Source organism: Uranotaenia lowii, unplaced genomic scaffold (assembly GCF_029784155.1).
Source record: "Uranotaenia lowii strain MFRU-FL unplaced genomic scaffold, ASM2978415v1 HiC_scaffold_305, whole genome shotgun sequence".
Classification (NCBI taxonomy): domain Eukaryota; kingdom Metazoa; phylum Arthropoda; class Insecta; order Diptera; family Culicidae; genus Uranotaenia; species Uranotaenia lowii.
The window spans coordinates 24,259-50,000 of NW_026598207.1; the positions used below are offsets into that span (position 1 = coordinate 24,259).

Consider the following 25,742-nt stretch of genomic DNA (forward strand, 5'->3'; position numbering starts at 1 on the left):
TGCCCATTTGATAGTCAATTAATAGGCTTTCAAACTTACAAAACAGTTTCCAAAAAATCAAACTACAGACTGAGTTATTGATGATAATGTGGGAAAGTTTATTGTTGGTCAAACTTACCCCGATGATCAAAGTTACCCCGTTTCACGATACCTAAGTAATCCGAAGTTAGTTTATGTTTCACATATGGAACATTTTTTAAAAAAAATTTTAAGATCATGACCAAAAAAAAGTTGTGTAAAAACCGTGCACGGAAAATTGAAAACAGGTTGAATTTACCGAGAAGCGAGGTGCTTTTTCCACTCATCTTTCTCGGTAAATTTTACCTTTTTTCATTCACCTAGCAAAAAGGTAAATTCAACAAAATATAGAAAAATATGCTTACGCAAAGCGACGACGTTGACAGTTAGATTGAGATTTTTATCTAATCACACATCTGAGATATTCAAAGTGGCCCACGTTACCCCACTCTCTTCCTTAAAAAAATCTAAAAATATATCCTTATGCGCGACGTTTAGCTTTTAACTTCAGCTTTCTTAGACACTTAGTGAAATTTTTCCGTAGCTGATCTACAGTTTTTTTTCGAAGCATGCTTTTTCGGATTTATTTTTTCAAGACTTTGAATAACAGTGAACTGAAGTGGGATATATTGTCTGAACAATGAATTTCAGTTTAATTAAGAAGTTTCCAAGCAATAAATTTTGTAAAAACCGGTTGAGAAACAAGAGAGGTATAGCTATTTAAGGCGAGGTGTGTCAAATTGACACTCGAGGTCTGATTAGGGAGTTTTTTTGTCTGGGCTTTCAGGGTCCATTAAAAAATAATTATGCAAAATTGAAGATTTCAAGAATTCTACCGACCGTTTCACCTTATAAAGTTCTTTTTTTTAAATAAGTTTAACAAAATATATAATTTCTTACTTACTTTAAAGCAAAAAATCCGATCACAGGTAGAGTGAAGACACTTTATCCCGGGGTGACTTATTTATTTTCAAAATATGCCAAATGGATTAGAATCACTATGCTGTTCAATGTGTCAACCGCTGCGGCAGGGATTAGCTTCTTTTTATAAGGAATAAATTTTCTCAAATGTTATCATTGGGTTTTGTTAATATTGACACTTTAAAAAGACTTATTTTTCTACTAAATTTCTCGTGATAACTCAAAATCACTTCCCTTGAATTCATTTCCTCCTAGTCGTCTATCTGTTGTCCCGTTTATCTGTGCCACCACATGGTTGTGGAAATGTTGCACAGGACAAGTGCAACTATGTTGAGTTCCTCGCTGGTCGATCCATCCATCGTAATTCCGCGATTCTGCGCACTGGGTCCACAATCATATGTTCCTAGCAGTTGCAGAGTTCCAAGCCAAAGGTAATCGATATTTCTTTCATGACTCGGCCAAAAGACTGGAAAAAGTTCGATGTAAACAGAACCTTTTGCATACCAGCAGTTCGTTTGTAAACATATTGTTGAAAATTTTGAGCACTTTTTGAATTCGTTTATCAGCTACGGAAATCATGCTAATGAATGATAGTGGAAACGAAAGTGAGGACAGGTTGGATTCTTTGTTTTCGAGTGGCCTGGAGAAAACTGAACAAATAATCGAAGTAAGACTGGTGAGTTGTGTAATTTTTATACTTTGTCTTCTGTTGATTGAAGCAATAAACTTTAAACTTTTTGTAGAACAATAATTCGGACTCGGATGCGGAAAGCGATATCTATACTAAAATGAATGAGTTGGATGTGATGTTCAGTGATTTAAAAGATAAAAACAGCTCAATACCTTCAAAAGATCAGCCGTCAACAAATTTGGCTGATCTTTTGGTGGAATCGGAAGCTCCTGTTGTCGTAGGGATAGCTAGCAACAGAAAAATCTTAACTAGTGACAACAGCACCGAATCGTATTCATCTTCCATAGCAAATAGTAGCGCTGTTTCCACACAAGAAGACGACACAAAACTGAATCCAAAAGTCACTCAGATCAATACATGCAAAATCCTTCAACGAAAGCTGGAGCTAAAAGTTGAAAGAGCCAAACGCAACTACAGGCAGATGTACGAAGAACAGGTAACAAATTTCTTTTCAGATGATAATCTACATTTTAAGCCTAATCTATCTACTTCAGGACTACAACCAAGAAACGGCTCCCAAATCGGCATCGTTGATTCCGATCTCTCGGCTATCGATCCCTGGGGGACCGCAGAGGGAGCTTCCCCTGGTTGACGTCAATCCGACTGGTGGAAACAGTGACGAGGACGATCTGGACCAGGTGTCATTTTTCCCGAAGGCACCTCGCAAAAATCTCAACGATACGCACACCCGTCAAGAGTTGTCTGATACGTTCAGCATACAGGAGATGACGATCGAATCGGACCAGGAAGACCAGCTGGATTTCCAGCAATGCCGGAAGCTCTCGAATAGCAAAGGCTACAAAAAGATTTTGAACCGAGGCGTCGGAGGTCGGAGGGCTTCCAATGTAAATGCTGATTACCTGGACAACGATATGGAGGACTTTGACGAGGACGAGTACGACGATTCTCAGAATTTGGAGCTACTGCCACCGAAAAGTAGGTTTGACTTCAAGGAGCTGGCCCAACGGATGATGTGCTGCTTCCGGAGGAATGATTTTCTTTCCTGAGATTATGAGTATTCGCCGGTTAGTGCGGACAGGGATGCTGGATAGAGCGCACCGAGCGGCGAACGAATGTTACCATCTGAAGACTGCCGGGAGTTTAGTTGCGTTACTTGTGTAGAAATATAAGTGTTTTGTCGAGTTCAGCTGACAGAGAGGTTGTTTTTTTCCTTTTCAATGGTACATCACATAACCGTGTTGTAAGCTGCTGTAATGGACCTATGGCACTTAGAGCAAAAAAAAAACGCAAAATGTGGGCCAAACTAGACGAAGTTTTAACCTATTGCAGATCTTTCATTTCGAAACACTTTCAAAGTTTAGTCTTTGATGAATAATCTTTTAAACATCCTTTCCAGCAACAAGCACGTACTACTTTACCGAATCGGTAAACTTACTTTTCAAAAGTACAAACTCAAGTATCCGTATCTTGTCGTTAAATCACTGCCTTCAATAAATTTTGCCGAACAAGCTTTTTCGTATTCGAACTAGATGCACCTCTACACCTTTGATTTTTCGATGTCGTCATTTGGCAACTGCATAAAGATAATCCCGTAGTTTTTGCAATAGCCCTGGTCTTTGAGAACCACCTATTGCAACTGATTGCCATTATAGGTTTTCTGTGACCTAATCGCTTACCAAGTTTTGTTATCCTCCATGACTGCCATCTCTCGTCAATGGCGATCTTCAATCTCTCTGCGTTTGCCGTCCCAGCTCATCGAAACATCACAACGACATTACCATTATTGTCGGCCGTCTCAGTTCAACATTTTGATACAAGCGATGGCCGTCCCAGCTTATCAAAGCATTACAAGGATATCAACATTCTTTTTGGCCGTCCCAGCTCAACATTTCGATACAATCGATGGCCGTCCCAGCACATCGAAACATCACAAGGATATCAACATTCTTGTTGGCCGTTTCAGCTCAACCAATTGTTACAAACGATGGACGTTCCAGAATAGAAAAATGTGTATGGTTGATGGTTATAAAAGTTTTTGAAATCACTTCTGTGCCAGCACTTAGTCTGTAAAAATTCTCCTTGGAAAATTTCGTCCTCGTTTAAAAACTACACGTTGAGAAACATTTCAAGAAGCCCAAAAAACACTTTTAGCTTCTAGTTCAAAACATATTGTATTACCTATAGTTTAACCGTATAACCATAGAGTATTCAGGAATGTTCCTTTGCCAACAAATTCAACGAGCCTCATTCAACATCGTGCAAGCAGATCGAAAATGTCGTCCACGTAGCTCCACCAGATCGTCCAGCCTCGCAGACAAGATCCCTGAAGAGGATAAATCCGGAATTTACGAAATTCCATGCAGCAGCTACCCGGCTTTTTATATTGGTCAAGCTTGCCGTAAATTTAAAGTCCGTCTCAAAGCACACAAAAATGCCGTTGAGAATTAATGAGTCGAGTGTTGCCGCCCACACAACAGAGTTTGACCGTTCCATCGATTGGAAAAAGGTCATATTAAGGAAGTTTGTACGAAAAACATCACATTCGAATGCTTGGGAGTCAATGTTCATCAGCACTACCGAAAAACCGTTGATGAACGAAGACGATCCACCGATCATCTCACCTCTCTTCAACCTGATCAACCAAAAATCCGTATAATGCCATTTGCGTTCGACGAATACTACATCAAGTATGAAACTGGAGCTGTAATTATCCTTTGTGTATTCAGTCGGACATCGTCCTGTGAATGGGCAACATCGAGCCCGAAACCGGTCGACAAAAAAGGTAATTTTAAATCCTTTTTCCGTAAAGTCAGAACGTTATGTGCCGTGTCCCGTATACGCGTTATTCTCTTGAATAAACATTGGGCTCGAAACGAAAGTATCAAGATTCGAGCGGTACACCGATGTTTCCATTTTTGGGTATCCTCTCATCACAATACGATTATCGATGTCAAAAAAAGTACAGGCAACCTACCTTTTTCAATGCCAGTCGCAAAAGCTCGAATATTTAAGGTGAGCGGGAACCACGAATTGGTGAACTACCAGCAAGCCACAACGAGAGACGCAAGCGCTAGCACTTGTTCGAAAAAAATTAACCACTTTACTCACCGTATCACACTTGACAATCACACACACGAAGAACATAGACAAAAACATTACAGCGCTGGGTGATTCATACCTATATTGTAATTTCAATAAAAAATTTAGAAACGTCGGTGGTGAACTGGCAACAAAACACAGACTTCCGACAATCTAGTACTTCACTTTTCTTTGTCGGAAGTCTTTCGGAAGTCGGAAGTCCGGACTTCCGATATAAAATTTAGTGCTGGCGCTATTATAGCTATTTGTTTAAATAGTTCACGCCATGAGGTGTTTCTACCAACGGTCGCCATTGTGACACTTTCGTCGGTACGTACAGGGGTGCCCATCTCTGTTACTCACCAAATGTGCTCCGAAAGTAAGCACGCCTAAATGCCGCGAGGGACTTGGTCAACTGACAGTTACTGGCAGTGTTGCCTAAAATCCACATTAACTTCAAGCCGTCACGAGGAGAGGCCAGATTTCGAGTCGTTAGAGGAGTGATAAGGTCTCGGCCGTAAAAAAGCAAAGGTATGTGTAAGCTTACCTCTAGTCACTGTGAAGAACGGCCGGATTTCAAATCAAGATCAGGCCTCGAGTCGCCAATAGGAGAGGTTCGCGACGGAACCTCGAATCTGTTGTTCAAGTTTTCAAGAATGGGTTTTGTTTTTAAAGCGGGTCACTGATATTTGGCAGATATTCAACTATGAAAACAGGAAATTTCAATAACAATTTCTAGATTTTGATATTAAAATATTGTTTAATAAGATACATAATTTATTCAATATTTGTAAAAATGCTCGTATATTAACTTCAAACATGCAAACAAAAGTAACTATATGAATGTATGTAAATTCTTAAAATTGAAAAAAAGGTGTAGTATTATCACATGTCTTGAGGATGAACTCGTTGTCCTCTCTTTCTCTCTAATCCGTGTTCATAACCAGGCAAACGCCCTGAAGTACCCAGTGGCTGGTGTGCTCCTCGGTGAAGAGATCCGCCTCAAACACCAACCCGACGCCCATGGCATTTCGCCTCAGAGATGTGGTGTAGACGGGGGTACGGAATGTTTTCTGTAAAGATAGATGAAATGGTTTAGTTTAACTTCACTACAACAGTAATGTAAACAATACTTTTCAATCTAGAGAGTTTTATAAACTTGTATTGAATCGATAGGTGACTTATGGAATCAAATGTTAATCCATCCACGTACGGAAGCACTGTTCGAAAGATGCTCAACTCAGGTTGGTTGATGCACACACTCGGGTACTCACGTATTAAATCGAGCTCCGGATGTTGCAAAAAAGAGGATCAAGTACATTCAGTACCCAGTAGGTACAATTCTTTCAATAGCAGCAGGCTGCAGTGAGTAGAAGAAAAAAAAAACAATCGTGGGCAAATAACGCCAAAGTGCAAAATGTACGGCACGCAAACATGTGCTGCATGTTAGCGTAAGAAAGAAGCAAATGATTCAATTTAATATTTTTAGGACTTCTCTCTAGTTGGAAAATTAAAATTGTGATGTTTGGGAAAAACTTTCTTCTTCAGTAAGGGACGATTTTGAAATTTAATTTTATACAAGGTTTCAATATTTCCTGAATCAGTCTAATGCTTTCTTAGAGCAGAAGAAAAACTAGTTCCTACAATTATGTGAGCAACTCGAAAAAGAGCAAGAAAAAGTTGCTCTTCGAATAATCCGAACGAGCCATCTTCTTTTGGCCACCACCAGCAAAGGCACACGTACTGGGCCCCGGTATACAATAGTTAAACTAAGATAAGAAAATGTTTGCACCCATCCGAACACCGGGATACACGAATGGAATTGCAGGAAAAATCAACCCCCACCCGCATGCATACATACATAAATATGTACACACTCAACTTACTTGCAGCTTCAGCCGGTGAACCTCGATCGGGACGACGGACAGAACCGGAAGTGGTTCCACCAGGACCTTTGGAATCGAACGTGCCAGACAGCGCTGGGCCGGATCCCATCGGGCACCCTCCAGATAGAGTCCGGTCACGTAGCAACCCTGGAAAGGCACAGGAGGAGAAATAGGATTGGAGTCTGTGAAGCTTATCAAGATAGATGTGGTGGAAAATGGTGACTCGCGCGCCAAGAAAGCTTCGATAGCAAAGAGACAAACACAAGACAAATTGTGTGTGCGGACAGTGTGTTTTTTCTCTGGGCTGGGAAAGAAGGGCGACGGCGTGGGCGGTGGTTGGTCGAAATCAAATTTGTCACCCCCATATGCATACGAAATTTTACAACTTGAGCATTGTTGGAACATTGCTTCTAAAATCTTTCAAAAAGTTTAAAATTACGCGTTAATAAAACTTTTTTTTAAGGTTCTAGCGAAAAAAGTGTTAGAAAATTTAATTTTTATTCAAACAACATTTGAATAGAAAATTTTAGACTACTTGGAGCACATTGCAAGGTGCGATGATTCCTTGGCGACGAAGTAGTTCCAAGAAGTGCAGTTTATTTGCCCAAACTCACTACGTTGGAACAAATCTACAATATTTGCCGAACACTTGCCGGATGAGTTTTTACCTCGGAATGATGCTATAGCAGTGGTTTGGTGAAATTCAAATCCAAGATGATAGAGGTTTGGGTTGTAGCTGCACTTTGGTGGCCAAGCAAAGCTCTGATGTTATTTTCTGGTTTATTTTTTGCAAGTGTCCTAGTTTAGAGAATCGTTTTCGTATCTATAGAAGACAGCTTAGTTCTGCTACATTTTGGATTCTAATGACGCTCACCTGCTGTTTGCTTACCCAGGATCAAGGTGCATGGTTGGAAAATTTGCCTAGCTAAAACGCATTAAGTTCACATTAAGTACTTGCAAACAAATTTATTCCTTGAAACTGGTTGTGCAGAGTTTGTTAAGTTTTTTTTTCTCTTCTCAACTGGAAAAGCGTTCAGAACAAAATGTTTAACAATTACATTGACATTAATTGACAAGACCGTACCTATTGCTGATGGTATCGTATAGCAAGTACCACGAATGATTCCATTCACAGAACTCATCCGCCAATATTTACCCCTATCAATCTCGAGTCCTGACATCTTTCGATGGAGTGGATACAGATATAATGAAGACAAAACTAGTTCACCTCAACCATTCGAAACAGGATATCGGAGGTACATACTAGGTTGGAACTAAACGTTGGTTGCTATTGCCGTTCCCCCTTCCATCTTACATGTATCCTTACCTATGGATACACATCCATTGAACCACATCATGTTAAAGTTGAAGTGAGCAATAGTTGAGCCAATTGAAAATCTCCCACGCCAGAGCATTTCTTATTGTGTCGGTCGGTTGAAAGTATTCTGCCACCGTACAAACGTCTAAAGCGGAATAACTGTTCGTTAGAATGTTTCAAATTGACACAAATAAGATGAACAGTAAAATAATTTTATTCAATTAGATTGCTTTCATTTAAAAACATGTTTATGTTTGTGCAAAAAAAAAAATTAAATTCCGTAAAATGGGGTAAACACAGACATGGAGGTGAATCGAAACAAAAATGGGGAAATTATTAGGATGCAAGTATCTAGAAATCTACACATAATAAATTTAAGTTCCTATATTATGAAAATTAATAAGTTCCTTGATTGGGATTTATTAACGTAAAAATGTAAATATTTATGGTGTTGGTCTGAGTTATATTGGTCCTGTTAAAGCAAAATTCATAGGGTATTGTCGTTCTGAAAAACCATGTGCCAAAATCGGATGTTGCCAAAAACGAACGGGGTCTGCATCTAGAAATCTAGAAATCATATCTTTTAGTAAACTTAAAAAATAAATAAATTCTTTGATTGATAGCTTAAAATCTAATTTGGATTCACTTGAAATAAGGGTGCTTGAATAAATTAATCAAAAGCATTTTTCTGAAGCATAAAAAATCGTACCTACAAGACTTCGGCGAAAAAAAATTTAAATGTAGTTCAACAAACTGGTTTCAATGTTAATACATTTCAACAACAAAATCTCGCCCGGCCCTTTGATCGTAAGTCAATCATGTCAAGCTTAGCTTAGAAGGTTGTGGCTTTGAAATTTAGCTTTATTTCAAGACATTATTTTTTTTTATTATATATATTTTTGAATAATTTTGCTACTGGAGCTACCATTAACATTTCTTCAAATATGAGCTAACCTTAAGATAAAAGTTATTACTGGGGATTGGGAAAAACATAAAATATCTGCAAAGCGAAAAACAACGCAGTGATTTGCGTTGAAAATGACGGTAGCTTGAACGAACGCGTTCTTATGTTTGATGGTTCATTACTTGTAAAAGTTGTTCGATTGATTAGCCACTATTCACCACACTCGAGGGGTTATCAAAAAAAGTTGTTTAAAATTTTATAAAAATTTCTAGAAAAAATTCACGATCTAAAGTAAATCGTAGACTGAGTTTGATAAAATAAGATTGCCAGAATGGTCGGTTTTATCCGGGTTTGAAAGGACATTTGATTCCAACCTTATGAAAAAATATTAGATTGTGTTTATACAGTATGTTCCCTAACAAAAATGCACCAATTTCGATGAGTGAACATGAAAATTTTTTGAACTGTGCCAAGTCCTACATTAATAATGCATGAGACCTCCTTGTTGAGAACTGTCATTGAATGCAATAATTATTCAACAATTTCTAAGAAGTTAGTGTACCAAATGCCATAAAGAATCGAAAATGAACGTAAAATAAATTACCTTGTTAGCTAAATATAAGTCTTTTAGTAAATATGTAGTTTTAAATTTCTCATTAAAACGGGTAGGCTTAATTCAGTAAAATGAATCTCGTAGTTATTCCAAAACTTATTTGGTACGGATTAAGTAAGACCAAAATTAATTAAAATATTTGAGTTGTGCCGCGTTTGATGCTGATTTCAAATGAGTGTTCGTTCCCATTCCATCAGATGGCAGGAGTTTATTATATGAACCAATCTGAATTAGAGATGTTCTTAAGAAAATATGATGGATGTGAATGATTTTCAGATTTTAACTGACGTTATACTCAAACAGTTCCCCCCTTAAATGAGTCTTGGGAATGAACAATTTATAAATTTTATTTGAGCTGGTCTAACCTACATTACTAACGAAACGGTGCAACCGCTTTCTAGCTACAACACAACATAAATCTCAACATCGATGGCAAATGTGGCTTCGTTGCCTCCCTCTTCCTCGGTAAGATACACAGAGCATTTATTTCACACCAAAGAAGTCGGAGATGAAACTAAGAGCTTACTGATGAAAAATATCTTCTGTACCGCAGGCTACGCAGTGCATTCTCGAATGAATTGATTCAATTCGGTTCTTCGCAGCATCCTTGTTATGTAAACGGGTTGTGATTGCATGAATGACTGATACCAGTAAAGGTTTCAGAGCCTTATAGGACTTTTACGATTCCATTGACCAAATGTAACGAAGATGTTACTTCTCGATGGAAGAATTGTTCTCCTCCTACAACTACTCAGCACTACCCTACACCGGAACCAGATCCCACCATCCAGGCCACAGTCAAGAATTCAACGCCAGCAAGTTGTCTTGCACTAATCAAATTGCGATCCTTGCGCTGCGCTCAAACCAAAGTGAGAAATGGCTTCCGGCGCACTGTGTAGAGATTCTTCGACCGTGAACATTCCCAGGGTGTGGTTCCGCCCAAACGGAATGGCGACAACTAATAAAATCATTCCCACCCCCACAGCCGTAGCCAGTCAGCCAATTGTCATCCGGGAGTGCAGTGGCATTTGTAGGTACCTTCTTGTACCTACACCAGACTAGACCAGGGAAAAAGCCCGCAAAAAGTGTATGGATGGTAAGAAATTAATCTAAATTGATTTACCGCTTCGGGCCGTTCCTCGATTTCGTCTTCGCGCAGGAACTTGGTGACGGACGTGAAAAGCGTCGACCGATCCAGGGGCCAGTTGTTCTTCCGGCAGGCCATCTGCAAATAGAATTGTAGAGCCGAAATGACGGGCAAATAAGTCACAATCGAAGGAAGGAATTGGGGAGTTGGGAACCCCGAAATGATTGCACACAGATAGGAAAAGGAATGAACAGAGTGCAAATGAAAATTTTAAAGTAAAATATGAAAATTTTTATTGGAAGTTTTTAACTAAATGTGATTCAAAATTCTGAAATGAAAAAAAACTTTGTCATTTGTGTCATTTGTGTCATTTGTGTCATTTGTGTCATTTGTGTCATTTGTGTCATTTGTGTCATTTGTGTCATTTGTGTCATTTGTGTCATTTGTGTCATTTGTGTCATTTTTGTCATTTGTGTCATTTTTGTCATTTTTGTCATTTTTGTCATTTTTGTCATTTTTGTCATTTTTGTCATTTTTGTCATTTTTGTCATTTTTGTCATTTTTGTCATTTTTGTCATTTTTGTCATTTTTGTCATTTTTGTCATTTTTGTCATTTTTGTCATTTTTGTCATTTTTGTCATTTTTGTCATTTTTGTCATTTTTGTCATTTTTGTCATTTTTGTCATTTTTGTCATTTTTGTCATTTTTGTCATTTTTGTCATTTTTGTCATTTTTGTCATTTTTGTCATTTTTGTCATTTTTGTCATTTTTGTCATTTTTGTCATTTTTGTCATTTTTGTCATTTTTGTCATTTTTGTCATTTTTGTCATTTTTGTCATTTTTGTCATTTTTGTCATTTTTGTCATTTTTGTCATTTTTGTCATTTTTGTCATTTTTGTCATTTTTGTCATTTTTGTCATTTTTGTCATTTTTGTCATTTTTGTCATTTTTGTCTTTATTTTTCATTTCTGTCAGTTTTGAATTTTTATTTTTCTTGTTTTGATTTCAGCTAAAAAAAATATCACTCTTTTATGACCCGTAATCAATGTTAGTGTTGGTGAATAAATCTAAACGGATAAACTTTTTTTCTATACTGTCCAACAATTTAAATGTTTGTCAAATCAGGCGTTCAAGTGGCCCATCACTGCATCATTCTCCTACAATCTGCCATCTCCCCCTCATGTCCATGAGATAGGAAAGCGTTTGCTCCCGTTCCGCCAATCAGCACAATTTAATTTGCACTTCTCAATTACTGTTGCACAAATGAAGAAGAATGACCAACAATTTGCCTCCATTAGCCGATGCAAACATCAACGATCCCGATACGAACTAGTAACTAGAATGGCAAGTCCGAGAATGGAAGGTCCCTGTAGTGGAAAGCCCACCAACTGGATCAGCCAGCATGTCCGCAATTGCCAATACAGAATTCACCTCTACGGACGTACTACCAGAATGGACCGGTGGGAAAATCTCCGTGTTTGTTTTGTTTCTATCCTACTGGAGCTCATCCCTGTTTTAATTCCGTGCCGTGGGACCCGATGCAAGACACGGTGGATAATGAAGGAAGGTACGGTAAAAAGGCAATTTGATTTGACCCCTTGCTGCCCCGGTTTGGGTTTGGGCTTCCTTCTGGTTCCAAAGTTGATGATGGCAAAAGTATACTCCCGACAAACAATTTGGACACTGTGTAAACAATTATCCGTTACCGGGTTCTGCCCTCAAGGATGAATGGGCTAACTTTTGGATGGTTCTGGTGGGTCCTCGTTTGAGATCCTTTGCATATGGAGCCAGAGTAATGTGTTTTCGCGGAAATGAATCGTGTTATGAGTTCCTGGGAATCAAACGTTTTTTTAAGGTTTTTGGGGTCAATGTGAAAAAGTTGTTTGAAATTGTTTTAAGTAGATATATAATTTTCAACCGACTGTGTTGTTTCTTTTTCCAAGCTGACCTTTAAGTTTGAAACTTTTTTTTTTACTTCTAAGAACATCTACTTTTTTCTTCCAATCCTAGAACATTTCCCAGATGGAGCAAGTAGCTAAACTTAAAAGATACCCTCGATAAAGTAGCTACCCTTTCAGTAAGCCGTCTGTTTAATTTACCTGAACTAATGCGGTTAGATAACTTTCCGGTATGTGAAGCCCTGAGAGCCACATCACCAGCGGCTCCCCGGAAACTGACCAATATTTGTACTGCTGGTTCCGTCGCTGGTAGTGGCCCGGATATGGTTGATTAGGTTTGTCACCGTCGGCCAGGATGTGTTGTGAAATTTTTTCGGTAGTTAGACGGATGATGATTTTGGTGTTGTTATTAGCAGCAGGTTTGGATTTTTTCCGGTTTATCCAGGGTTTATTTCATCATCAATATGGTTTGGGTGGGACGGTACGGTTGTGTTAAGCATGAAAAGAGATAAACATATTTTTTAGTATTCAAATAGGTACTTACAAAACTTTGAGCAACTTGTTGCGAGTACAGAAATCCAGCGTGTTAGTAGATCATCGAACGTGGCACAAATTTAAGCCAACATCAGACGTGCTATACACACATTTCACATCCACCCGGCCAGTTTGATTAGATTTAAGAGGCCATTAATCAAGGACCCGAGCTTTCCAACGTGTCACCAAAACCCAAATGATGTGGAAACACACTTGATGTTAACGGGATTATCCGCGGAATTTGGCCATAAGGACCATGTACTCACCAGCAAGTGGTCGATCCAGTCGCCGAGCTGTTTACAGGTGGCCGGTGCCAGATTCCGCCAATCGTCCGGTAGTTGCCCATTGAATAATGCATGCCCGATGGCGTCCAGGACCGCGTCCATGCCGATTTCGCCGGCAAGGGCCTTTCGCAGTTGCTGCAGAGTGCGCTCCATGCGTAGCAGCAGCCGGTTGAAGCGTTCCAGCTCCTGCAGCAGGACGACGCAAACCGGCGTGATGTTGATCTGAAATTGCTTCTTGACGCGCCAAATTTCGAACTGTTTTGGCAACTTTTTCAAAATATCCGACGCCACCTTGTCGATGAATTCGTCCCGGGACACTCCACCGGATTCGGTACCTGGGTTGATGACGGATAAATGGTCGATGTAAATTAGGACGGTTTTGCGAGAGCTTTCGATAGGCGGCGAATAGTTAGTTCGGCAACGACGTGTGGTGTCAAACCAGGCGTGATTGATGTGGTAACAAAATATACCAAATGTGTCGAGTTATACTTCATGCAGGTGACACATTTCAATATACAAACGTGCTACAAAGTGCTGGTGGTGTTGTTGTTGTTTTTGTTTTTGCCAGTGCTGTTTCTGGTGGTGGTTCATTAAATATGCAAGTTTAGACACATTAGGTGCAAACCATCTCGTGCGTGAGTTATTATTATTTCGACCTTTCATGATGGGAAACCGATAAAATTATAACGATACTTTAAGATTAAATCTGGATTGGAGTGTATAAATAGGATTTGGCAGCGTCATTCGCTATGTTCGGTTATAAGGGCTTTGATTTATTATTCAAATTGTGTGGTTTCAGACACTTTCCATTTAAAATTGAAAATAATTTTGACATTTGTTATTTAGGGTGATCCAGTTCCAATAAACTGATGTGTCTCGAAACTAAAACTATGGAGATATATTTGTTCCTTGGCCTTACATAAGGCACCATGAGTCATGGTTTATAACACACATTTTAGCTGGTGTGGGCATTTCCTGGGCATTGCTCTTCGAGGCTGAATTTTTCAATACAAACACATCAATCAAACCAAATTTTGTGTTAAATTTGTTAAAAGTTTTTCATGCGATCATTTTTTTAGTTCATGCAAAACAAATTTACTCAAACGAAATGTAGAAGGGAAAGTGGAAAAAATTATTGATGAACACAATTTTCCTTGAGTTATCCAAATGATTGGTATTTATCTTGAACTTACTTTGAAAAATTTACACAAATAATAATAATATGTTTCTATTACAATTTGTGGAAATTACTCAAAGTCAGTTCAAGATAAACACTAATCAGTTGGCTTACTTATAGAAAAATGTGTTGATCGATTTTTGTTTTACTTTCCCTGCTATATTTCAATTGATTAATTTGTTTTGCTTGAAATAAATAAAATGGTCGCATGAAAAACTTGAAACTAGTTTAATGGATTTATGTATTTTAAAACTCCATAGTGGAGACTGAAGATACGTTAGTCTAAAGCAGTTATAGCCCTTAGTTCATGGAGCAGTTACTTCGGCATACTCTCAGGATTTTTTACAATTGTAAAATGGAAAAAAAAGTTTTAGAGGGAGTTTTTTGAATAGGGAGCAAGATATGTGATGAAATTGATCCAAGAGCGTGTTATGGTATAACATGTCGCTGTACCCGCATCACCGGATGATTGTCTATTATAGATCATTATAAATAACAAATGGGTCCAAAATTTCAATTAAATTTGAGCTCGTTGAGCAGCCCCCTGGAGTTGACCAAATACGATAAAATTTGGTCACATCACCTCCTGTTAAATTAAGCAAAAAACTTAGCTCTCGAGGTTATAAATCTGAATTACATCGGTTGGCAACTAATTGTCAGCTTTTCAATTACACTTCATCCATGGTATTTTTTCTTGTTATTATTGATTCAACAAAGAGGGTGTTTAAAGACTTGTGAAATTTCAAACATTCTACTGACAACTCAATGATAACTCTATATCTACAGTGAAAGCTTCAAAATAAAACAAGGTCTCTTTGAGCTCAACTAAATTAACTACTCCATATATTAACATACCATCATCTTGATTGAGGCTAGCCTTACTGTCTCCATATTTGGCAGGATCTTTGGAGTAGGCGTTTGTCAATTGTAGTGCAATGTAATATATACATAGGTAGAAAAGCATCATTACAACAAATAAAAAACCCATGACACAAAAATTAGGTATAAGTAGAGTATTCAACTATTACACATTTTATATACAAACGATTTAATGAATTACACTGACAGTGTTGTGGCATCTTGACGAATGTACGGTAGTCTATAGAGAGGAGCGTAAAAGGGTCAAAATGGGATTCGAACGCCCGGAATGGTACGAGGCGACATCTTCGAGACCAGATATCTGTGCTGTGGTTAGCGCACTGAGCGAGCAAGTGGATAGGCACTGGAAAGGCCTGAAGAGTTACGACCGATACGGCGCTGGTATTCCGCAGAAACGCGAAACCGGATCCACTTATTGGATTTGCAGATGCAAACTTTGCACACGATTCCGATGACCGGAGATCATCAAAGATGATCTTTGGGAGTCTGATTTAGTGGTCAACAAAACGTCAGCAGACGGTCAATCTATCATCAACCGAAGCTGAGATTGGAGCCTTTTGTCATACAGTCAAGGAAACACTCCTTTCACGTTAATGGAGAACAACATCCCTTGCATTCAGTACCTGGAAGAGGCTTCATCAGTGGATGAAACATTTGGGCGTGATGTATGCATTCATCAGGGAGATCGTTAAAATCGGTTAGCATTCTTTGAGACACATTTCTGCCAAGGATCAGCCTGCTGAAGCGTTTATTAAGGCACTACCAAGGGCAAGGTAAGCGAAGCTGTTCAGCATTCTCAATTTAGGAATTCAAGGAGGGGGGGAGGGGTGGTGTTGCATTTTACGGTTTCCTATCGGTTCCTCCGGCAGAAAGACGATCGGCTCCGGTAACAGCACCAGAAGACTTCAGATGTCACGAGCAGAACCAAAACACTGTTTGTTTTGGTTTCTCTTGCTATGTCCAATTCGAAATTGATGATTGCTGAGAACAATAGATTTGTGATGATGATGACAGTACAAATGTTTACATCATCACATGGTTAAGCGAAACTACTCAAAACCAAACCTATTAAGGTAACACAACAGTGTAGCCAGAAATTCTGGGTAGAAGTACCAAATTACCCATTGAGAAATGAGTACTTTCCTCTTTAAAGAATTTGAAGAGTGTAAGTGACAAATAGCTCTCGCTAATGTAATGGGTAATTATTTAAGGACTTGACTACCAAAAGTGAATAAAAGATAACTCTATTCCAAACACTGAATCTGCGTTTTAAAAAAATAGGAGAAGAAGTTTCTGTTTCCCAAGAAGGGTAAAGAAAGCTGTGACGTCTAGAACCAGTAACAAAATATTCGTTCGATCCCCCTGCTATCGATGAGGTTAGGTGGACAGCAATCTAGAGTGGACCTGAAAAAAGGTCCACTACTACGGCTCTTACATTTCCTTCCTTCATTAAGTCTACTTGTATTTTCGCTTCCTTGCTTCCTCCATGAGACACATCTGATGAATGTCTTATTTATTTCTAATTGGGCCAGAACAAATTTGAAATTCTACTTCTCACTTGGAGATAAAACATCATGAGGAGAGGATAGTAAAAAATAATCTAAATTTTCAATAAATTGGAACAAATTCGGCAAAAGCTTGTATGCAACAAACTGGCATACAATGTACATCAAAATTCAGAAATGAAAAAAAAAATTAATAAAAATGAGTGTTACAATTTTCATCTTCTACAGCTTGACTGTTGCTTTTTCTACTGTTTGAATTAGAAGAAGGGAGATAGGGGCATAACGAGCAACCGTAACCGAAGTAAGCACTCTTCTTTTCCTCTTTAAATACGTATTTTCTTAAAAAACAAATCATGAAGAACAGTTGTGTAGATGCTATAGTATAACTTATTTAAATTTTCCTTTCAACTTGTAAATTCGGGGCGAACATAGCACTATTAATTGGGACATGATGAGCATTTTCTGCTACAGAATCTAGCAGCGTGATAGATTTCATCGGACGAGTTGGCCTAGTGATAAGATGTCGGAGAGGACACGAGTTCGATTCTTGGTCGAGGCGATTCCATTTTCTAAATATTCATGAATGATTATTTTCATTGTTGTATTATGGTTAGTCACATCACCTGCCAAACAAGGCACCAGTAAAAATAATGTATGAGTGTGTGTGAACTGTTTGTATTTCACGAATACTCTTAAATATGTACATTATTCTGTTGTTGCTTTTTTATGGAAGTTGCGACTAACCGTATAATGCAAAAATCAAAAAAATCAATCATGAATAGTAAATTGAAAACAAAATTTTCCCCTGACCTGGAAACGAACTTGAGTCCTCTCCAACACCTTACCACTAGGCCAACTTGTCAGATGAAATCTGTCAAGCTCTATAATTGAGTTGATTTGATCGTGTTGAGTTCGCTGCTAGACAATGCTCATCGTGCCCCGATTAATGGTGCTCAGACTGCTCTAGAAGGGGGGGGGGGGGGGGGTCTCACATTATGCCCTTGTAGTGACCGATTTTCAGCTTTTGACAACAAAATTTAAAATGTATTTTTGAACGTTTTTATCTTCTTTTCCAAGTTTCAGCCAGATACCAAGTGTCTGACACGCCCCTGCTTTATTTTTTTTTACAATACATTAACCTTTGTTCATTTCTCCCTTAGGGATTTTCGGAAAAATTGAAGGGGGTGGGAGGGAGGTGGTGACAAAAGAAGAACTTGATATTTGTTCCGGCCTTATTCAAAGTTGTTAAAAAGGGTTTCATATTTCTATTACAACTTACTAGATTTATCTTTCTTATTGAATCAACGTTAATTATGTGCTGCAATAATCGCGTTGCACCTATGCATCTGAGTAAAGCTTCAATTAAAGCTCGGTGAAGATTAGAAGTAAAACTTTGCTTCTGCTTAGCAGCGTACATACATCAGTATGTTGATACCTGCTTTATCTCCTGCACTTCTAGCCAAAAGTGTTAGGATATGCACATCGCCTCTGTTTTGAACTTACATCTCCTGAGAAAGTTTCAGAGTTATTTGAACAAGCCTTTAGAAAGTTGAACTTATGGTTTCGGGAAATAAGAAAGGAGCAGTCAAGGATAGGGTCTGGAGAAGCTGCGGAGTGGCAAACTTTGTCTTTGAATAGTAAATCGTTCAGCGTTAGCCATGCAACATTTGAACATCCAAAACCCACTTCACAATTGCATGAAACAACTCATAATTCTGTGGACAATAGAGAGTAGAAAGGTGGAACGGAATGGGAAGGTTTGAAATAGTTTTGTAATTACTATTGCTTCACTGATGCGCGGGAGCCCGAACGAGGGAAGCCCGTTACAAATGAAATAAAATTAATTATCCTTGTAATAATTGAGCGTGATGACACCCGTTGGGAATTCTCTCCGTTTGATTGAGTTTGAGTAACACGATCCCATTAATGACTATCGCTACAGATGTTCCGGCAACCTACTGAAATTTACATTTGCTGATTACTTTTTGCTCATGATACAAAGCAGTTGCTAGTTGGAGTGATTTATGTGCAGAACAGGTTGTTTAAAATCAGCACATAGAGTTGTGACGCTCGATATTAAAGTTGAAAATTTTTCGTTATCTGATATGATAAACATACATATTTTAAATTAAGTTATTTAAAAAAAACTGTGTTTTAACAACCCCCTGGAATATCAATTGAGAAAATATATTACAAGTATACACTGTGTGTTTATCTTTCTAGCCGCGCTTGTTTGTAATGATACTCACTGGTCTGAGGCTGCAGATCAATCAGGTAGGTCCACATTTCGCGAACCGCTATCGAGTAGTAGCCAATTTCGGCGTTCGAGTGCAGTCCAAATACTTCCGGGGTGTTGGTCAGTGGGAGTTTTTCGATTGAAGCTAATTAAATTTCGGGAATAGAAAATTTCTGTTAGTTTAATACCATTTCACTCCAAAATTGGAAATAGATGAGACTGATAAAAGGGTTCGTTTGAACGAAAGAATGGATTCAACAATAAAGTGGTTCAATTTGAGATCAAAACTATTCATAAATGCTGTTGAAAGGCTTACATTTTTTAAGCATTTGAAAAGTGACATTGATATTATTTAGTAAATATAACAAGAATCTATTCATTTTGCACTAAAAATCGAACCACTCTAATGTTAAAAAAAACTTACCAATAAACTCATCCCGATTGGTAGCTTCGAATATTTTGTAATCTACGTGCTCGTCCTGATAGAAGTGGAACGGTTGGAACGTATCGAACAGGAAATCCCCCATGTACTCGTCCATGTAGGTCTTCACTACTCTCCGATCGAAATCATCAATAACCCGTCCTCCATACATGACCTGTTTCAAAGCAGAGAGGTGTTAATTTTGATTGTTTGTCTACTTTTAGTTTTATTTTTTCAAAGATAATTGAGCAAAATCAATTGGCTTGATGACATTTGTTTTCAATAGCTGTCAATTGGGACGAAATGGTAGTGTTCCTTAATATTTTCAATTAATAGAGCAAATTTTAAAGTACTGGGAGACCTGTTGTCAACGCTAGAAGAAAAAAAAAGAAACTGCTTACCTCTCCAATCAGATACTTGAGACTGTTCCAAGGAAGGCGCGTTTCGTTCAGGGCCTGAGCTTTCGTCAGGTATGTATCCATAATCTGCAGGCAAACGCTGAAGTCGGACTCATTAAAATCGTAGCTGATGTTCCAGCCAAGCTTGCCGTACTTTCGTCGTTCCTTTTTTTCACGGTAGGATTAGTTCCGTACATTGAGGTATCAAAAGGGAAAATGAGATAGTTAGTGTCTCTCCGGAAGTCAAGGGATAAGAATTCTGGCAAACAAAATTGACGGATCTTCACCGGTGCTCTCAGTGTGGATGCTAGGAGTTTGTAACTGATCCCCAGTTACTTGGCTGGGTTTGTGTTTCATGATTATCATATGCAAACGAAAAGTCTCTAGACTTTGATTTTTCGCTTTTCTCCGTACGCTTTTTAATAAGTACCTACCTAAGTATACCGACTAGTCAGACCACACTTATCATGATGCAACTGAGCGAAATAATCAAAGGAAAAAAACCCTTCCAGTGTTTGTTTTTATCCCCCTTCCTTGCCAGATTTGATATCACATTTCTTTGAGACTTTTCAACGTACAACGGTGAGCTATCTGATTTGGTTTGAAAAATCATTATCGTTATTATTCATGAGCAGCTTTCCACGAAGTTAAAGGCCCCTGCCCCGGTGTGGTGGTGGCATCTCGTGTACCAAGAAGTGCCGGAAAAACTCAACTATCCTGTGATACCGAACCGTCGACGTCTGGTCCTTTTTGCCCATCAGTTCAAGAGCCAGCCAGGGAGGAAGATGAGATGATAAATTTACATCTTGATTCACTACGCTATGAGACGACACAACGAGTTGTCTACCATTTGCCAGGACCCGCTTGATGGCTGCTGATACAGATTGGTATGAAGCAGACTGGTTCGTGGAAGTGTGCCACCTAACAGTTGGACTTTGAGTTGCAGGTATTCTTAAATTTGCATTTTAAAAGTTTTAATCAGTTGAAAGAATTCAAAAATCTGAATGAATAGAAGTTGGTTCAGAAAATTAACGAAAAAGTTAATGTTTGGTCTTGTCAAACAGATCAAAGACAGAGGCCTGTTAAAATCCGTCAAATATGAGCCCTAACTGTAGCAAAGTGGAGTGAAAGGGACCTGGCTGCTTGAGACACCGAAGGGAAGGGTTCATCCTCATCTAGCCCTAATGATGATGATGACGTCGATTCGGTGGAGTCGTTGTCACCGTAACCGTGAGGGGGTAATATTTTATACATGCACCGGTGTGTCGGATCAAGAAAGAGGAAATTCTGTTTTTTTTTCTCTTAGTTCATCCATCCATCTTGCTAACCCAGCTGGTGGTGCCCATCCACCCAAACTTACCTGCAGGACGGCATGGAAGAACGCCAAAACGTATGCTAATGGCTTGAACGCCGGATGAGTGCACGCGTCGAGTGTTTGCTGGCGGAGTTTGAAGAAGGTCGCCCGGAGATTCATTTTCAGTCCATTCGGTGGCTCAGTAACGACTTTGAGCGATTTTTGAAGGATTCCGATGGGGAAGGACCCGGTTGCTTCAGTCGTTATCCACAGCCGGAAATCCGGGTGGGGCTTCTTGACAGCTTCGAGTAGATTTTCCAACGTTTTGATGAAGCTCAACAGGAGGTGACCGTTTTGAAGCATCAACCAGAGGCCTTGTTCCATGGCTTGATTCAGCAAGAGAAGGGCTCGCTTTTCCTGTCCCTGGCCAAGGGATATATGTCGGAATGAAGATCCACCAAAACCACAACGGTCGGCCAGTTTCATCAGATCATTGGTTGGATCTGAACCGGGACTTAAAATGAAAACTACTGGCGTAAATGCCGATGACTGTTCGTAAATAGAGTCAAAACTGAGGATCGGTGGGGTGATAAATTCTTCACCCATAATCTCCGAAACGAAATTATTCACAAGACGATAGACTCTGTCCACTCGGAAACATCGCATCACCAACAGTTGCTATTAATTTAAATAGTTGAATAAATTATGTGCTATGATTAACAATTTTGTGGTTCAAACTTACATCGAAAGAACTAAACTTCTCGCCAATGTTTCCAGGATAGTCTGAACCTGCTGTGTCATCTAGATCATACCACTACAAATAAAAAAAATCATTATAGTTGAATAAAAATAAAAATTTTAAAATTCAAATGAAAACTAACACTTGTCCACTCTGCAATATTACGTTCAACATGAGTGGGAAGGAAACCAAACTTTTCCGGGAAAATTTCTGCCAACAGTTGCACATCTTGCCACCCTTTGTCACTGATCCATTTAGCTGGGCAAGCACGTTGAGATTTTTCCAGTGAAATATTACCTTTAATGAAGAAATCCACCTCCGGCTGGGTAAGGTGGTTTCGATTCAGTTCTAGTTTAACCGTTAACTGGAACGAAAATAGCAGCTTGTGCGTTTCGAAGAAGCCAATGCAGCCATATTCATACACATTTCGGGTTAACGTTGATATGATGTTATCCAGTCGTCTGGACAGTATGTTATCGGGAACGGCTTTTCTCAGGGAAAATATGAAAACTTCTAGATATGAACTTAGAGAGTACTGATACATGGGATTGACGACCGACATTTCGGAAAGCACAAAATAAAGGATTGCTCCACGCTTTGCCGCCAGTCTGTATCCATTACGAAGTAGTTCTATGTCGATGGAAGTTTCTTCGGCGAGAGCAATCTTTTCAGACACTTCTGCTGCCTTTTCTTTGGTATTTTCTAGCGTATTAACCAGCTCCACATTATCAAGCATGTTTCCTGTAGAGGTCGCTAATTCTCTTAACAGGGAATCCTCAAGATTTTTGAGCAAAATTTTGTTAGCACTTGTTTCCGCAATCAAGGTTTCTCGACGCTCCTCAAGATCTGGCCGCTCAGAACGAACAACAACACTCAAAAGCTGATCTTCCAACCCATTCATCGTAACGGTGTAATTGATAATCAGTGCTTTGGCATACACAGCCGGATCAAAGTTAGGATTTGACAGTTTAGTTGTCAGATACATTCGGAAGTTGGCGTCCACGTCAACATCTTTGTCCCCAAGGATTACAAAATGACGACCCGCTTGAACTGAAATTTAAAAAGGGTTTGAGTATTTTGTATCAGTACGCATCATTTGTCAATTACTTTTTATGTTTTTCTCGAGAATGTTGTCAATAACCGGATCAATATAGTCATCAACATCTTTGAACAGCACCGGACTGCCATATTTGATTGCCATTTCCAGTTGCTTCAGGAAATCCCGATCGTTGAACGATAGAATCTTAAGATTATTGGGAGTTTCCCGTTTGATGATCCACATCAAAGCCTGTTGCTGTGGGTCGATACAAAGCGGAAACCGGGATGCTCTGGTAGTGAGGATACCATTTTGAACTGAAAGCTCATCCGGCGGCAGACCTTCGGAAGCCCAGGTTGCCATTTCAAGATCACTGCTCAGGTTTGTGTGAATTCGGTATGGTTTTATATAGGGAATTTCACGATCCTCTATACCAACAAGCCAATCATCGAAGACTATCATATTTCTAAACTCCCAAGAAAATGGCCCGGTGTAAGCTAGGAAAGATGAAGACAGAAGACATGAGCCGACTATTTTGGTTTTCTCATCCTGCAGATTTCCTAGATCTATTTTCCATCGATCCTTCTCAGAGCTCAGTCCAGTAATGAGCTTGTCTGCGGCTCTTAGCCGTCGTTCAGCTTGTTCCATCATTTCTTGCAACATTTGCTTCTCTTTGATTGCAGTTGCGTATTTGTTGTTCAGCTCAGTAAGTTCAGCTTCAAGCTTACTTATTTCTTTGGTCAGCTTGTTGAGCAGTCGAATCTGCCCATCCAGTTCGGCCTCCAGGAATGCAACACGTTCTTTCTTCGGTTTTACCTCTCGGAACACATCGCAATAACCCAAAACTGCACGCACAAATTTCAGCAAACCGAACCCAGCTTTGGAAATTGTTTTCATTTCGTCTAGTTTGTGTGATTTCTGAAAAAAAAAAACGTATCTAAATCTTGATCTTTAACTTAAATACATTCCAAAAAACTACCTTCATATGGGCCCTTACGTTGGCCACCTGCTTCGTAGTGATATGGTCGCAGTCCAACTCTTGTAAGCTTCGCAAAAAGTTACCCTCGGACATCATACCCTTGGCAGTCTTCCAGGAGATTTCTTTGAAGCCCTTGATTATGGCAACACATTCACACACAACCTGTACCGGTTCTGGGGGCGTTGCAAAGCTACGAATTTCGGTAATGTCCGACTTATCCAGATCTGACAAGGCCAGCCTTGCCGTTTCCAGAGCCGGAAGGGCAGCGAGCAGTGCCTCTTCCGCTTCTGCTTTCTCGACAGTTATAATCTTTTTCTGTTGTTCTACTTCCACGGATTTTTCCGAAGCTTCTGCTTTCTTGGAATTGGCTTTCTCGGTGGCTGTTTTTCGTGATTAGGGAATTGATGATTAATTAAGTGTGTAATCTAATTTTTAAATTCGAAATGAAACTTACACGTTTCTATTCCGACAAGCATTTCTTCGCAACGACGGGCTGCCTCGACTACGTTCTTCCGCTGCTCCTCCACGATTATGCTCAGCTGATCGATCTGTAGGGAGGCTTCGTTAATTTTCTCGATACCGTCCGATAATCGAGAGCACTGCTGCATGATGAAACTGTCTTTCTCCTCTGGCCAGGTATGAAAAATTGAAAAAAAATATAATTTTTATGTATCAAACAAAATATTTAAACCCACCAATGAGCTTAAGATAAGTATTGATAAAGTCCAGGTAATGTTTAGGAGTGACGAAATTTTTGCGACGTAATTTTAGCAAATACTGTTGGGTGTAGTATTTCAGTGACTCGTGTACGTGCACTATGTGTGCAATGATAGGTTCCCTATATATTTCGGGAATCTGAAAGAAGTAAACGGAAAGATGAATTGAAATCTTTTCATTTTTCTGAACAGCATTCGTACCTTAATATGATCGGCCAAGAAGACTTTGGCGACAGCGTACAAAGCTTGCTCCGGCCACGGGAACACCCAATCGATGGTCGTACTGCCAACTAGTCCCGGGAAATTCCGGCAACGGTTTCTTAAAGCATCCCCTTCCGGAGACATGCACAGGACAACGTGAAGGTTCCGGACTGCACGGTCCAGGAAGAAAGACCAAACTCCGTCCCTACGTAAGAATTGATAAATTAGAAAATTGCTCAGATAACGAATTAATTAAAATGAGCTGCATATTTTCAACCTCCCTCTTCTTGGCAAGGAGGAAAAAAAATCAAGACGCTAATTTGAAGTTGATGCAAAAAGCTGCTTTTAAGCTCAAGCCATGATCAGAAGCAATGTGAAAATTTAATTTGCTTTCCTGTAATCTCATAAACTATATCTAGCTAAAGCAGTGCTGCATTCCATTACGTTATCCCGAAAAGTCTGTGCCGGATGCAAAGCCCGTGCGCCATTTTGGGTAGAGCAACGCGCTTTTGTTGATGGCCAGCAAAGCGTTCGAAATAATACACTCCGTCGTGTTTTTTTTTTGACTTTTTCTCTCTCCTGTAGGAATAAATGGGAGCAGAACCTCCGTCCGGTAAGAAACTTACTTTGAAACGGCGTATCCGCTTGCCTGGGCAGCCCCTCGGCACTGGCCAATTATCGTATCTTTCTCGTCATCGGTGAACAAAGCTGGCACCATTCCAGTGGTTAAAATATTATTTATGAACTCCAAAAATCCTTCTTCCGCTATCTATTATCGAGTGAAAGCAAAGAAATGGAAAAAAAGGATAACGACAGTGTTGCTCTGAGTTGTTTTCTTCCGATGAAAGTAGGAAACGATGCAATATTGGCAAGGAATAGTGACCACCAAAATGGGGCAATAAAGGTTATTGTGGAATTGCATTGTTTTGTTATTTAGGAAAAGGCGTTTTTCATCGGACGGAAACTGG

The 25,742-nt window shown here is 39.3% G+C and overlaps 2 protein-coding genes across 2 annotated transcripts; one reads left to right on the top strand and one right to left on the bottom strand.

Moving 5' to 3' along the window:
- Positions 1-1,358: 1,358 nt before the first annotated feature.
- LOC129759889 (uncharacterized) lies at positions 1,359-2,784 on the top strand. The gene is made up of 3 exons (XM_055757446.1): positions 1,359-1,615; positions 1,683-2,066; positions 2,125-2,784. The coding sequence occupies exons 1-3, from the start codon at positions 1,517-1,519 to the stop codon at positions 2,635-2,637; spliced, it is 996 nt and encodes a 331-aa protein (XP_055613421.1). The 5' UTR covers positions 1,359-1,516; the 3' UTR covers positions 2,638-2,784.
- A 2,689-nt stretch (positions 2,785-5,473) lies between these two features.
- LOC129759890 (dynein axonemal heavy chain 10-like) lies at positions 5,474-25,543 on the bottom strand (the record flags this gene model as incomplete). Its single annotated transcript, XM_055757447.1, has 18 exons — positions 5,474-5,742; positions 6,556-6,702; positions 10,514-10,615; positions 12,577-12,681; positions 13,176-13,528; positions 15,226-15,273; positions 19,004-19,135; positions 19,415-19,586; positions 19,813-19,974; positions 21,170-21,781; positions 21,846-21,917; positions 21,985-22,892; positions 22,950-23,796; positions 23,858-24,237; positions 24,312-24,485; positions 24,553-24,712; positions 24,775-24,979; positions 25,401-25,543. Coding segments are annotated over 18 exons (4,869 nt in total), but the record flags the coding sequence as incomplete, so codon positions are not given.
- Positions 25,544-25,742: the final 199 nt, after the last annotated feature.

Excerpts from the sequence above, each read along its gene's own strand:
- LOC129759889 (XM_055757446.1), top strand. The coding sequence starts at position 1,517 with ATGCTAATGAATGATAGTGGAAACGAAAGTGAGGACAGGTTGGATTCT. Across the intron at positions 1,616-1,682 it reads AAATAATCGAAGTAAGACTG|AACAATAATTCGGACTCGGA; the intron begins GTGAGTTGTGTA and ends AACTTTTTGTAG. Across the intron at positions 2,067-2,124 it reads GGCAGATGTACGAAGAACAG|GACTACAACCAAGAAACGGC; the intron begins GTAACAAATTTC and ends TATCTACTTCAG.